The sequence below is a fragment of the Desmodus rotundus genome, chromosome 6 (genome assembly GCF_022682495.2).
Source record: "Desmodus rotundus isolate HL8 chromosome 6, HLdesRot8A.1, whole genome shotgun sequence".
NCBI lineage: Eukaryota > Metazoa > Chordata > Mammalia > Chiroptera > Phyllostomidae > Desmodus > Desmodus rotundus.
Window position 1 is genome coordinate 94057566 of NC_071392.1, and position 14371 is coordinate 94071936.

The window sequence follows — 14371 nt, forward strand, 5'->3', positions numbered from 1 at the left end:
TCGTCCTCACAGGCTCCCGCCCTCCCAACACTCTGGGCAGCTTGGACTGGGCCCCGAGCCGCAGCTCCCACCTTTAGTTCAAATCGTTGCTCTCACCTGGAACTGGTTACCATGGCGATGTCCTTGGGACAGGGCGAGGGCGGGAGAGCTGCCACAGGGAGGGGGCACCTCCTGCAGAGACACCTTCCCTCTTGGTCCTGGCGTGGCGTGGCACCGGCTGGGGGTGCGTGTGCGAGGGGTCCTCGGGGAGCCTCCATCCCCTCAGCTCCCGCCACGGCCACCCTCAGGGGACACGTCCTGCCTCAAAGGCCCAAGACTCGGGGGCATGGAGGTGCCGGCTCTGTAGAGCTGGTCTTGTTCTTCCTCTGTGAATTGGGGTTTCCCTTCCAGGGAAATAGTTTCGGGAGCAGCCAGGGGAGGAGCCGAGAGGCCTGGAGTAAGAGTCCAACACAGAGGCTGCGCTGGTCACCAGCTTCCTGAAACCGGTGACTTCCAGCAGGCACAGGTGGGGAGGGCGAGCCGTGCAAACTAATGAGTTAGACCCGATTAATCTGGCCGCATTAGCAAATCCACAGGGAGAGCCGAGCGGGGTTGGACAGACGCGTGTGAGCGTGCATGCTGGCAGTCCTGTGCGTCCGCCAGGTGCGCTGGCTGAGCTCACCTGTGGGGTGGCCCGAGAGCCACCCTCTCGGTGCCTGAGTCCAAGTGAAGGGGAGCAGAGGACAGAGCTGGCACCCTCTGAGCTGCTGTGGGTCCCTCCCTGGAGACCCCGGCCCCAGGGGCCACTCCAGCACTGCCCAGGCCGGGGGCGGCAGTCCAGCCTAACGTCTTCACGAGTCCTCAGGCCAAGTCAGCTCTGAGTCTGCGACTCCCTGCGTCAGACCGCCTGCAGGTGGTTGTCATAAGTAGCAGTTTTGGGGAGTCGCTGACCAGGCTGACTAGTCTCAGGGTCTCTGAGGGTGAGCAGCCAGAGCCTGGAGCTGAAGTGAACTCCACAGGCGATACCCTGCACACGGCCGCGTAGACATCCATGTTCCCCAGGGCGCCGTTCCTGTGTGCACCTTCCTCCAGGAAGCCTTCACAGATTGGCCCTGCTCACCCTGCACCTGTCTCTCCCCTGGCTCCAGCCGGACACTCACAGAACACCCAACTTTAACAGGCCCCGTGGGACAAGCCTAAACACAAGGGCACGAGGGAGCGTCCTCACCCCGAAAGACATGTGTGTGAGCAGAGGATGGGACAAGGCAAAGTCGCCGTATCAGCCCCTGAGAAACCCGGTCTATGCCTTGCCTTCCCATGTTGTGGGCCCACTACAGGATGAGCTCTGTGTCCCGGGCATCCTGACCCCGTTGGGGAGAGATGGCCGGCAGCGTGCTGTCCTTGCCCGCTAACAAGAGAACACAGACTCGGCTCTGTACACGGTCACACCGGGCACTGAGCATTTGGGACAGCGTGGAGCCAGGGACTCCTCGTCAGGGCTGCAGGGGCAGGCTCGGGGCCGTCCACACCTCCTCTCACCCAGGAGCCTTTAGCCCTGTCATCACCCCCTGCCCCGGGAGGGGCTCCGGCTCGGTCTAGGCCTGGGTGGCTCTGTCCCAGGGAGGAGGTGGCCTTTGCCTGCCATGGGGACAGTGGTCCCAGACCCTTCTCCCCTCCCGACACCCAGTCAGGGCCAGTTCATCGGCCCCTGCTTCAGTCCAGCTCTCAATCAGCTTGGAGAACATTCCTAGCTCAGAGCTGGCTCATGATGGGACATAAAAATGCCAAAAGAATCCAGGGCCCGGCCCTGCCTGGGGGGCTTGGGTGGGCGAGGACGAAGGGATGAGGGGGTCCTGTTTGGAGGGACTTTGGCCTACCTGCCGAAATGGAACAGAAACTAGACCTGGGTCCGAGGCTGTGGGATGGTCCGTGGGAGGCGATTTGTCAGGCCTGGGTGGCCCAGGCGGTTTCCCTGAGGGCAGACCATGAGGTGCCTCCAGGACATGGTCCCATTAGGGGCACAGGCCAGCCCTGGGACACGCTAGCCCGAGGCTGGGAGGAAGCCAGGGTGCAGCCCCGAGGGCAGGTGGCCTGGGTTGGAATCCTACTGCTGGCTGTGTGACCTTGGGCAGGTGGCTTAACCTCTCTGTGTGTCCATCTCCTCGTCTGAAGGAAGGGAGAGCAAAGAGCCCACCTCCAGGGGCATTGTGGGAGCCCAGTGAATCTGCGGGGTCTCAGAGGCCCGGGCAGCTGTAGGGCTGAGCCGGCAGTCTCAGGGCCCAGCCCTGCCAGCTCCGTCTGTAGCCCGGGCTCCCGTGAGCAGGTGGGAGGTGGGAGGGCCCTGTCACCCACAGGGTGCTGGGTATGGGTGGGGGAGACCGTGAAGGAACCCTGACAGACACTCTGCCCCTTTAGGGGCAGAGGCGCGCATGCGGGGAGCACAGAGGCATCACCGGCCCCTCCTTCTCCGTCTGGTCCGGGACCCCAAACCACTGTTTGGGGGCTCAGTCTCTGCCAAGCCCCAGGCACAGGGTTGGGGGGGGGTGGTTGGAAGACCTGGGCACAGGGATGGCTGAGGGTCCCGAGTTTGTGCGGAGTGCACCTCTCCTCCCTGCAGACTTCGGCTCTTCCCGGTGCAAAGAGGCCCCTCTGCCCCTCCCCCAGGCACCTGCTGCTCGGCCACAGCCACCTTGACCTGCCTGCCCAGGCTCGAAGAGCAGCGGCCGAGACCTCTCGGTTCTGGCCAGTTCTGGCCCCTCGGGTTGAGGACCAGTGGGGGGCACGGGCTGGAACCTTCCTTGGATGCCCTAGGGCAGTGGCCCAGTGTGTGGTGGGGTCACCCTCACACCCCACAGCCCAGGGGCTCTCAGGCTGCTTGGAGGTGGGGCCTCGAGGCTGCAAGATGGGGTTTCACGGGGGCAGGGGCTTGGGGCTCCTTCCCTCTCCCCAGAAAGGCGGGCTGCGGGCCAGGCTCCCCACAGGACGCTCCCAGCCCGGTCTGCCAGTAACAGGCGGATGGGGGTGGGCTGTTTCCCGAAGCCTCGTGGGGCAGATGAAGAGCGACCTGTGGTTTCCAAACGGCAAAGTGGGGCGGAAGCGATGGAGTTAACCAGACCGGTGCAGGGCACCCTTCCTGGTGCCAGGAGCCCCCGGTCCGACGCAGGGAGGGCCCCCACCCACGGCTCTGACACACCCCCAGTACCGGGAGGTTAAGGAAAACTTTACCCCCGCGGGCGAAGCGCAGCTTCCTCCCCTTCTGTCCTCCTCTCCCTCCGGGTCCCTCCCTCTCGCCCTCCTCCCCTCCGGCTGGAGGCAGGCAGGTCCGGGCGGGGCGGCGCCGCTGAGCCCACAACCCAGCTCCCGGCCACGCGGGAGCAGCAGCCGAGCCAAGCCCGGTGGACGGAGCGCCGGCGCGGCACGGGGGGCATGAAGTTGGGCGCACGCGGGCCGCGGGGCGGGGGCGCGGTGGAGCTAGGAGCCGCGGGCGTCTAGAGCCCGCTCGGCGCGCCATGGAGCTGGGGGGCCCAGGGTCGCCGCCGTCACCGCCGCTGCTGCCACTGCTGCTGCTTCTGGGGGGCGGCCTCCTGCCCGGTAAGTTTCGGGGAGCTGGACGGGCCCCCTTTCGCCCCTTTCCGGGCGGTCCAGGACCGCCGGAGCCGGAGGAGGGGAGGCTCCTGGCTGCAGTCCCTGCCGCGGGTGCGCGCATCGGGGCAGCTGCGGGGGCTCCCCACCCCCAGACGCAAGGGCTGTCCTTCGGCCCGCCGGCCGAGCAGGGCAAGGACGGAGTTAATCCGACCGAATGTGGGGAGAAGGGTTTGGGTGGCGTTGGGTAGGGGGCTGCTGTTTGGGCAGCCGGACACAGAAGCCCCACCTTGGGTGGGGAGAAACGCGGGTCTCAGTCACCCCTGCCCCCATCCGGCCAAATCCACCTGCAGACCCCGCCCCCATGCCATGGGCTGTGGGCTGGACATGCAGGGTCTGGGTGTAGGGCCCACCCCAGGGGTGCAGCGACAGGGGACTCTCCCTTCTCCCCCTCAACCGCTGGGGATGCATGGGGCTTGGCCCGATGAGGGGCCCCTTCACAGGCCCTCCCGGTGGGGGCTCCCTCCCGCCTTCCCAGAGGGCAGCCGAAGGTCCACCCAGGAGCTGGGGCGCTGGCTCAGCACTCACAGTGCCCCTCAGGCGACTGGGCCAGACTCGGGGTGCGGCAGCCACTGGAAGCTGGGCCCTTACACTCCTTTTGTCTCCTGCCTGGGCTTGCCCCCCACCCCTTCCTGCAGGCACCCTGCCTTGTTCTCAGGACTGTGCTGGTGGCTGGAGGTGCAGCCTTTGTGGGGGGCTCTTCCGGATCAGAGCTCGTGGGACCTGTCCCCTTCCGGGGAGGGGGCCTATGCTCAGAGGGTGGGGCTGGGAGGGCTCCCCTGAGGGTGTGCCAGTCACACTGGGGGTAGAACCCGAAGCCGGGATTGGGCAGTATGGGCAAAGGCCCTGGGGTGAGAGGCATATGCCTGAGGAGAGGGAAGGAAGCAGGGCAGCTGAGTATGGCCTGGCATGGGGCAGGGGATGGGGGTCAGCCTGGGGGGCCCCGGACCCTGAAGCCGAGCCACCCACCTGCCTGCCTGTCCCCAGTGAGCAGCCACGTGGAGACGCAGGCCCATGCAGAGGAGCGACTACTGAAGAAACTCTTCTCCGGCTACAACAAGTGGTCACGGCCTGTGGCCAACACCTCGGATGTGGTGCTTGTCCACTTCGGCCTGTCCATCGCGCAGCTCATTGACGTGGTAGGTTCGGGGGTGGGGGATGGGGACATCGGGTCCTAGCCTGTTGCAGAGTCCTGCCAGTGGCCCTGGGCTCAGGAGGCTGCAGGGAGTCCAGGACTGCAGTCCCCGCCCCACCCTGGTCCCCCCGGGAGCGCAGCACCTCTGTCATGGGGTCTGGAGGAGGGGCCGGCCCTGTGCGCCCTGCCCCAGGCCCGACGCCTCTCTGGCCTGCATGGAAAACCAAAGTGCCAGTTTTCAGTTTTCAGCTGTGAGTCAGGGCTGTGAGCTTCAGGAGCAAAACTGTCTCCGGGGGCAGGCAGGTGCCCAGGTCAGGCTGTGGGTGGAAGGGCTGCCAGTGTCCCTGGCTGCTCCACCCGTCCCCTGCAGGCTCACATATCTGCCGCAAGTCTGTGCCGGGCGGGAGTGCTCAAGTGTGTGAGTTCTGTGAGTTCACGCCCGTGAGGAGCCTTAGGCAGCCAGGGGCTTCCAGGCCCTGGGCAGATGTGGGGTGAATGGGGCTGGGCGGGCCCCTGGAGAAGGGGGCTGGAAGCTGTCACCTTGAAGCTCTGTGAGCCTGGGGGTGAGGGGCAGGCACAGAGGGCAGGCTGTCCACCCAGAGAAAAGGGCAGCACTGGCAGCTGTGGGTTCCCTTGCTCTGCACTCTTTTTTAGGGGGGTCCCCCTTGGTCAGCTGAGTGGCTTGTCCCAGGTGGACCCACAGGAGAACAGGACCAAGGGCAGTACCTGAGGGTCGGGAATGTGGTCCCTTCTCCTCAAACTGGCTGAAAGGGGGAGCTTGTCCCCTGGGGGAGCCAGCAGGGAAGCACCAAGGCCTGTGCCTTTGGGGACACAAGGCCCCCCCCTGTCCAGAGCCTGCGTAGCAAGTGGGGCCTCGTGCACCCCAAGGTGGATTTGGTGGTAGCAGGAGGGGGCAGGGGCCTGCTCACCTGGGGCCGGAGTGCAGAGAGGCTGCCCCATTCCTCCCTCAGCTGGGAGCCCTGGGGCGCCCCCTCTCCCCCACACCCATCCACAGTTGGGGGAGGGCCAGGCCCCAGATGCCTCTGCAGATGGCCAGACCGTGTCTTCATTTTCATTCTGGAAAGGTTCAGGGCAGCCTTGTCTCCATAGCTCTTAAGTCCCGTTCTGGGCTTGGTTACCTCCAGAGAGGAGGTGCTCATTGCTCCCATCTCAGCCTGGGCCTGTCCTTGTGGGTGAGGACACGCAGGGCTGAGGGAAGTGGGCCCCATCAGGGAGGGCCACGACTGCTTCACTTGTCTGGGTCCTACCTAGGACGAGAAGAACCAGATGATGACGACGAACGTGTGGGTGAAGCAGGTGAGTGGAGGGCCCCACCTCTGCCCCGCGCCAGCGCCCGCCCCCTCGCCCCTACCCCTGGCCTCTCAGCTTCCGCTCTCTGCGCCCGCACTGCCCAGGAGTGGACTGACTACAAACTGCGCTGGGACCCCAGCGACTACGAGAACGTGACCTCCATCCGGATCCCCTCGGAACTCATCTGGCGGCCAGACATCGTCCTGTACAACAAGTGAGCCTGTGAGGACTGGGGGTGGGGCTTATCCAGCGGTGGGGCGGGGCTTATCCAGAGGCGGGGCCCGGCGGGGCAGGGCCTGCGTCTATACAGCGGAGTCCCACCCAGCAAGGCAACTCTGCTCAGGCCTGGTGAGCAAGGGACGGCCTGTGTCCAGGCCTCACCTGAAGCAGCGAGGAGCCTGAGGGGCCCCGTGGCCACCAGGCCAGCCCCAGGACATTGGGTGGCCACCACCTGGCTTGGCCTCGGTCTCTTTCCCATGGGGGCAGGAAAGGGAGCTGGACCCCCTCCCCCAGAGCTGCTCCCCTTCAGCCTGGAGTCACTTTCAGCATCTGTCCCCTGCCCCATGCAGAAGCCCTGGATGGCCTGTCACGTTCCAGCTCTGAGCCCCAGTCCCCCGGCCACATTTCTGTCTGGGCTCTGGACCCCCGCTGGGACCCTCGAGGGGAAGGGGGTTTCCCTGAGCCCAGGGCAGCCTGATGCCCTTCCATGTCCCCGTGTCCCTGCTAAGCCATCGTTGAATCCATGCCCCCAATCCCCGTTTCAGGCTGGGCTGGGGGCTCGCAGAGAGGAGCACTCAGATCCCTGTGCCCCTCCTTGTGCATACAGGACCTGCCTCCCAGCCGGCCGCCCGATCTCCGCACACAGCCTTTCCAGGGCCCCGGGCACTGGGTCTGACCCACAAAACGCTGCTATTTGATTAAGAATGACTGGGCTCCTCTTCCAGCTCAATTGACCCCAGTATGGCCACAGGAGAAGTGGCCACATGTGAGGGAGCTTGGAGGTGCTTTCGGGATGCATTAAGCGAGGGCAGCTCGGGAGCAGGGAGGCGGGTGCAGGGCGGGCTGGCTCTCTGCAAGCCACCGGTCTGCCCCATGGCCTGCCCCACAGGCCCTGAGTCCCCAGCCACCCCGCCTTCCTGGGGTCTGTGCTCAGCTTCCCAAGGCCTGCCCAGGACCCTGGGTCCTGAGAACACACACCAGTGTCAGCTATGGGACCTGGGGAGCCTCAGGTACCCAGGGGAGCCAGAAATTCCCTGTGGCAACTACCTCCCCGAGCTCTGGGACCCGTGCAGCCTACAGCCCTGGATAGTGGGGTCCACCCCTCAATCCTCCTCCCTCTCCTCCCTGCCAGGACCCATGGGAGGGAGCAGGGTGGATGCCAGCTTCTCTGTGGCTGTGGTCAGTGCCGAGGCCCTCTCTGGACAGGGCCCGAGGGTGAGGGTGGGTAGTGAGGAGCTGAGCTGGTGGCTTCAGCCACAGAGGCCCATTTCCAGGGGCAGCAGTGGCTGCTGGCTGGAGGTGTGCACTTGACCACGGCTGAGTGGTCAGCCTGCACTGCTGGATGAGTTGAAAGGCAGGGGGCGGGGCCCGGCTTTTCAGATGGCTTTGGGACACCCCGGTTTGCAGGCCGTGCACCTGAGGCTGTGCTGCCTGTGAGAGGCTTTTCTATGTTGTCCCTTTGGGGCAGAGGGTGTCCCGTGGCCAGTCGTGGGGCCTCTCAGGGCCTGGAGCAGGAACTTGGACCAGCCTGACAGGCTTCTCTGCTCTGCCCTCCCTGCCCCACAGCTGCCGCCCAATGCAGAAGAGGCTCAGGGCTGGACAGTTCCACCCCAGGACTGCTGGGGGCAGGAGGTGGGCCCAGGGAGGAAGCCAGCTCGGGGAGGGGGCCCAGGACTTCCTGCAGGGGTCACAGTCCTGCCCGAGGAAGCTGCTCCTTCCGGCTGCCCTGCTGGGTGGCTGGTCCCACCTGCAGAGCATAGGGCTATCCCTCAGCCCTTCTGGGAACCCTGCCAGGGCTGGATATGCTCCCTGGGGTGCTGAGACTGAAGCCTCAGGGCTGCCCTGGGAGCTTGTGGGCGGACTGCTCCATGGGTGCCACTGGGCCTGTGGGGAAACTGAGGCTGAGAGAGTGGCACAGCCAGGCTACACCGGTCTGAGGTCTGGACCGGGGGCCCTGTGCTTCCGGCAGCAGCGGCAGGACAGGCATGGGCAGGCAGCAGGCACCCAGGGGGTCTCCTCTCTGTGGGGCTCACCCCTCTCTTCCCGCCCAGTGCGGACGGGGACTTCGCCATCACCCACCTGACCAAGGCCCACCTCTTCCACGACGGGCGGGTGCGGTGGACGCCACCGGCCATCTACAAGAGCTCCTGCAGCATCGACGTCACCTTCTTCCCCTTCGACCAGCAGAACTGCACCATGAAGTTCGGCTCCTGGACCTACGACAAGGCCAAGATCGACCTGGTGAGCCTGCACAGCCACGTGGACCAGCGGGACTTCTGGGAGAGCGGCGAGTGGGTCATCGTGGACGCCTCAGGCACCTACAACACCCGGAAGTACGAGTGCTGCGCCGAGGTGTACCCCGACATCACCTACGCCTTCGTCATCCGGCGCCTCCCACTCTTCTACACTGTCAACCTCATTCTGCCCTGCCTGCTCATCTCCTGCCTGACGGTGCTGGTCTTCTACCTGCCCTCCGAGTGCGGCGAGAAGGTCACGCTGTGCATCTCGGTGCTGCTCTCGCTGACCGTCTTCCTGCTGCTCATCACAGAGATCATCCCGTCCACCTCCCTGGTCGTGCCGCTCATCGGCGAGTACCTGCTCTTCACCATGATCTTCGTCACCCTGTCCATCGTCATCACCGTGTTCGTGCTCAACGTGCACCACCGCTCCCCGCGCACGCACACCATGCCCACCTGGGTGCGCCGTGTCTTCCTGGGCGTTGTGCCGCGGCTGCTCCTCATGAGGCGGCCGGCCGTGGTCAAGGACAGCTGCGGGCGGCTCATCGAGTCCATGCACAAGATGGCCAGTGCCCCGCGCTTCTGGCCAGAGCCCGAGGGGGCGCGTGACTTTGTGAGCAGAGTCCCGAGCCGGGGTCCCTCGCCCGCCTCATCTTTCTGCGGCCCCCTGGACGAGTCGGTCAAGCCCCAGCCAACCTGCACATCGCCCTCAGGCCAGGCACCTGCTCTGCAGCCAGCAGAGGCTGGGGAAGCCAGCACCTGCCCATCGCCTGGCCCCTGCCACCCGCCCACCAGCCCTGAGGCCCTGGGGCTGGCCACAGCCCGGTCCCTGAGCGTCCAGCACATGTCCAGCCCCAGCCGAGCCACGGAGGGCGGCGTCCGGTGCCGGTCTCGGAGCGTCCAGTACTGCGTTCCCCAGGATGGGGCCGCCTCCCAGGCAGACGGCCCCAGAGCCGGCTCTCCCCGCTCCCTGAAGGCTTCCTGGGCCAGGCTTCCGCCCCCAGCCCAGGCCTCTTCCTGCACCTGCAGGTGCAAGGAGCCACCCTCGGGGTCCCCAAAGGCCACGTTCAAAGCCCATGGCTCCAAGGCTCCACCCCGGCCCCCACCCCTGTCGCCCGCCCTGACTCGGGCCGTGGAGGGCGTCCACTACATCGCGGACCACCTGAAGGCAGAAGACGCGGATTTCTCGGTGAGTCCCCACCCCAGCAGTGCTTGAGGTGCCCAGGCCCATGTGGGACCCTCTGAAGGAGGGAGTGGCCGGTGAAAAAATGCAGAAACTGGGCCCAGACCTGGGCTGCCAGCTTTGGGGCATGCAGTGGCCGGGCTCTACCCTGGCCTGCTCCCTCCCCGCTAAGCTCCCAGCCCTGCCCCTGCCCCACCAGGTCCCTGGGGTGGAGCTGGGGCAGGTGGCCCAGAGCGGCTCTGGGGGCAGATGGTGGGGACACCCCCTTGGGCTTCGAGAACCCTCGGGTGGCAGGGCAGGGCCCTTAGCCCCATCTGTGCCTGGTTAGCTCCGGCTAACGGCCTGGCCCTCATCAGCGTCCCACTCGGCCTGGTTCTGGTTCCCAAGCACCGCCTGCTCTGGGGAATGAGCGGACTTCACAAAGGGCCCGGGACTATGGGCAGCTTGGGTCTGCGCTGGCTGGCGTTTCATCCTCAGGTGGCGGGGGGGGGGGGGGGGGGGGGGGGGGGGATGTACGGTGGATAAAAGGCAGAGGGAACAGCTCGGCCTCCGGCCCCAGCGGGGTCTGGGCAGACGTTTTATTTTTAAGTGCCCTGCTTACTCTTGGGCTCCCTGTGAATGCGCAGCTGCTTGGGCTTGGTTTGAACCCATCAGGACGCCTGACCACTAAAAAAGCCGAGGGGAAAATGGCGATGGAGAACCCACTTTCCCTCCGCGCTCCCACAATGGGACAGCTGAGCCCTGTGCCAGACGGGGTCTATCCTGCTCTTCGTGCCGGCCTGGGCGCCGGGGCTGCATCCTTTCTGCTCACAGCAACCAGGGCTGTGCCTCTTCTCACGCATGCCCCGCACCCTTGGGGGCCTCCAAGGACAGAGCTGAGAGACCCCACTGACCCCGGAGGTCCCTTAGCACACCTGGGCAACTGGCCCCTGAGCACCTGGGTGGGGAGGGCCATTGGGGTGCCCGCGCCAGGCTCCAGGCCGCAGGGTGGCAGTGACGCAGGCCTGTGTTGCAGGTGAAGGAGGACTGGAAGTACGTGGCCATGGTCATCGACCGCATCTTTCTCTGGGTGTTCGTCATCGTCTGCCTGCTGGGGACCGCGGGCCTCTTCCTGCCACCCTGGCTGGCCGGCATGATCTAGGGGCCCCCCTGGGGTCTGTGCCTGCCTCCCAAGGGGCTCTGCACGGGGCAGGGCCTCGCCACTGGCCAGATCGTCCCCCGTCTTCCGTCTGCTGCCCCCCAGGGACGCCATGCGTTCCGGCAGCTGGGACCCAGGAGGTCTTATTAAAGTTCACCCAGAACTGGGCTGCGTCAGCCGCCTGCACACTTGTCTGCCCTGTCTGTTTTTGAGGGTCCCAGCAGCTTCGGGGCCCTGGGGCCACACACTTCAGCCCTCCCAGTCCCAAGTGCCCCACTTCCCCGTGGGACCTGGCATGTGGGGCCCGGTCCCCTGGTCCACAGGCCTGCTCTCTGTGCCCCCACACACATGGCTGGGCTCTCCTTTGCCAGGGTGGGCCCAAGCTTTGTGCCCGAGGGGCCTTGGGGAGTGGGGCAGTCAGACCTGGTCCCCTTGGAGGAGATGGGTGGCCGGTCTCCCACAGGGGAGGGGCCCTTGGGCTTGGGAAGTCTAGATGTTTGCCTTTCAGGAGTCCTGGGGGTCTTGGGCAGCACTTCTCAGGGGCCCGCAGGTCCCTGTGGGCCCTGGGGGTTTGTGAGGGACCTAGAGTAGCATCCAGGACCCAGGCTCTGGGGCCCCATCAAGGCTTCCTCCCCCAACACCTCTCTGTGGGCTCCCCCTCTGTGCACAGCCCCCACCCGAGCCCCCCAGGGCCGGCTGGGACCCTCACATGTGGTGCTGGGGATGGGGCCCCTAACGGGGTGGTGGGGACCCCTCACAGGCCTCCTTCCCTCGGACTCACCCACTGGGGGCCAGCTCAGCCAAAGGACTGCTGTTACCCCACAATGCAGGGGCCGTCAGCCCAGGGGTGGTGGGGGAGCCTGAGAGCTGGGATGGTCCTGGGGGCCTAGTGTCACCCCCCAAAGCTAAGTGCTGGTGGCACCGACAGTGTGCTCTGTGATATGGGAAAACATTGCCCGGGGTGGCGTGGGGGTGGGCACGGGCTGCCCCCTTGCTGATTCTTTGGGATCCTCAGTCAAGAACAGCATGTCCCCTCCCAGGGGTGACACTGGGTGGAGGGAAGAGGCAGGGGGGTGAGGGGGGACCCGTTTGCACCGTGCTCAGCCAGGGACCCCTCTCTGGACCCCACTGGTCAGGATGGCCACAGGCAGGTGCCTGGCCATGTGTCCTGGGTCCTGAGGCACTTGGGGGAATTGAGGGAATAATTTGGTGAAGTTTGGAGCTGAGCACACCAAGCACCCAGGGAGCCTGGCTGCTGCAGGGGTCGGGCTTGCGGGTCTCAGCTGGCCAGTGATGCCCATGCAGGAGACGGGGCCTACACCCCTCACTGGCGCCATGACTCGAGGGGCCTAACTTGGGCCTAGGGGTCCTCCTGCCCTGGAGCGGGAGGCAGAGGGCCCAGGGTCTAAGTCCCAGGCATCCTCTTCTCCCTGGCCCCCAGACCACGCATGTGGGACCCTGCCTGCCGGGCTCTGCTCTGCTTCCTGGGGGCCTGGGGGCATTATTCCGGGATGCCCTGGCCTTCCACCCCGGTGGGGCGGCTCACCCCGGACAAATGAGACTGAGGACAAGTGAGACTGAGCAGCAGGGACAGCAGGCCCCGGAAGGGGAGCAGGGACGCAGATCTCCAATGTGAGGCCCTCCATCCTCCTTATGTAAGTGGATGGGGCCGCCAGATGCGCCAGCATCTGCCAGGAGCGGGCCCTGGCGCCGGGCCGGCTGCAGACGTGCTTCTCTGGGCCGGGAGGAAGGCCGAGCACCAGCTGTGGGGACCGAAACGACGAGTCAGGAAATCCACGTAGTAACGGAGTGCCCCGTTCCCACCGCAGCAGACGGACCCTGGGCACTGCTAGCCTCCAATGGGGGCGGGGGGCGGGGGCGGGTTCCTTTGATCTAAATTTACAAACGACAAAACCCAGATCTGCAGCCCTCAGATGAGTGAGGGTCACTGCCTTTGACACCAAGGACCCAGGACACCGCTCCACACGCAGGGCGCCGCCAGCCCCGCCCCCAGGCAGGCGCTCCCTGCTGTGCGTGGTTGCCATGGCGCCGGCCTCTTTGCGCAGCCCAAGTCCACCGCTCCCCAGCTGGGGGTGGCGGCCCCTGCACCGCAGCGGCACCCAGCCCACTGTCCCACCGGCGAGCGGTCCTGTGATTGGCCGTGGGTGGCGTTCCTGTCGGGAAAAACCGTGCCCAGCTGCTTCCTGTCCCCGGGGGTGAACTTCGCCTCCCGCGGCTGTGAACACGCAGCGAGGTCTTCGGGGACGTGCGTCCTCATTTCTGGGCATTAACCGGGAGACTGCGGACCCCGGGGGTGGGCGGACAGATGGCCCCAGGCAGGGCCGCGCCCCCACCTCCCGCCATCTCTCGCTCACACTCCAGGCCAGTGCTTTCCGTCCTAAGTCACCCAGGGCCTGGAGAGGAGGGACAGGCCAGTGCCCCGGGGCCTGCTGGGATTGTCCCAACCAGTCACTCCTGAGCTGCCCGGCCCTGGCCCTGGCCGTTCCATACGGCGGCGAGGCATAGCCCTTCTCCAACGAAATCAAGTAACATTCTTCCCTCGAAGGCGCCAGCCCCCTTGTGGCGAGCTTTTGGGTACAGAGCACTTGCAGGTGCGCGCACACCTGTGTGGGGTCACGAGGTCACGGGCCGAGAGTCTTCCTCGCCAGCTGCCTGGAAGCATCTGCGGGCTGTGCCGGTTGGAATGGTTCGCTTGTTGTCTCCTCCTCTGATCTGTCTGGTCTTCCAGTGAGCGGCAGGAGCTCCCAGTGTGTTCTGGTCCGAGGCCTCCGTCTGCCCTTGACCGAGGGTGTCGGGGAGGTTTCCCCACCGTCTGCAACCAGTTTTCATTTTTAACCACGGCTCTGGAAGAAAAGCTTTGGATTCTGATGAGGGGCGATGACTTCTTTGTTCTTTCTATGGCTGTTGCCATATAGATCCCCGTGTAAGAGACCCTTGCCGTCTCCAGTTTGCGAATACCCTCCCACACACACACACACTTCCTTCTGGAACCTTCACAGCGCTCACGTGTCTTCAGGTTCGCCACGTTTTGGGAATTAAGTTTAGTGTCTGGTGCAGTTGAAGAAGGAGCGTCAATGTAGCTGGTTCGAGCCTGCAGCTGTTTCCATTTGTTGAAAACACTGCCCCTCCCCCAGGAAAATGCCTAAAAACCAGCAGCCCCTGAGTCTCCCCAGGCTTCTCAATCCCGGCCACAGCAGGAGCTGTGTTGTGTCTTCTGTCTGATGTGGTCGCAGAGGCCACCTCCTCGATGTGAAGACTAGCCCCCGCCCCACGGCCCCCACCCCTCACAGAACCAAAGCCCCTGTCTCTCAGGAGTCCTGCCTTCTTCCTGCACCACCCCAGTGGAACTATCTAGACTTTTCGATTGCTGCAGGCGGGATTGCCTGGGGAGGCCTCTGTTGTGCGGCCCACAGCCTCCTGCACCGGGGTCACTTCTGAGCGTTGGGTCCGGCCCCTGACCCTGTCCTTTCTGCGGTCATGCCTCAGTCCGGCAGGGGTCTGTCTGG

At 65.4% G+C, this 14371-nt stretch overlaps 1 protein-coding gene across 4 annotated transcripts; it reads left to right on the forward strand.

Moving 5' to 3' along the window:
* Nucleotides 1-3348: 3348 nt before the first annotated feature.
* CHRNA4 (cholinergic receptor nicotinic alpha 4 subunit) lies at nt 3349-11019 on the forward strand. Of its 4 annotated transcripts, XM_053926607.1 has the most exons (7): nt 3349-3570; nt 4609-4760; nt 6029-6073; nt 6172-6281; nt 7853-7918; nt 8338-9712; nt 10722-11019. In XM_053926607.1, the coding sequence occupies exons 1-7, from the start codon at nt 3489-3491 to the stop codon at nt 10845-10847; spliced, it is 1956 nt and encodes a 651-aa protein (XP_053782582.1). In that variant the 5' UTR covers nt 3349-3488; the 3' UTR covers nt 10848-11019. The 4 variants fall into 4 exon arrangements, with proteins under 4 accessions (XP_053782582.1, XP_024415354.2, XP_045050640.2 ...); XM_024559586.3 differs by lacking the exon at nt 7853-7918; XM_045194705.2 differs by lacking the exons at nt 3349-3570; nt 4609-4760; nt 7853-7918 and having other exon boundaries at nt 6055-6073; nt 8474-9712.
* The last annotated feature ends 3352 nt before the right edge of the window (nt 11020-14371 follow it).

Bases quoted from the DNA above. Each gene is read 5' to 3' on its own strand.
- CHRNA4 (XM_053926607.1), top strand. From the start codon at position 3,489: ATGGAGCTGGGGGGCCCAGGGTCGCCGCCGTCACCGCCGCTGCTGCCA. The intron at 3,571-4,608 runs GTAAGTTTCGGG...GCCTGTCCCCAG, and splicing joins GGGGGGCGGCCTCCTGCCCG to TGAGCAGCCACGTGGAGACG. The intron at 6,074-6,171 runs GTGAGTGGAGGG...CGCACTGCCCAG, and splicing joins CGAACGTGTGGGTGAAGCAG to GAGTGGACTGACTACAAACT.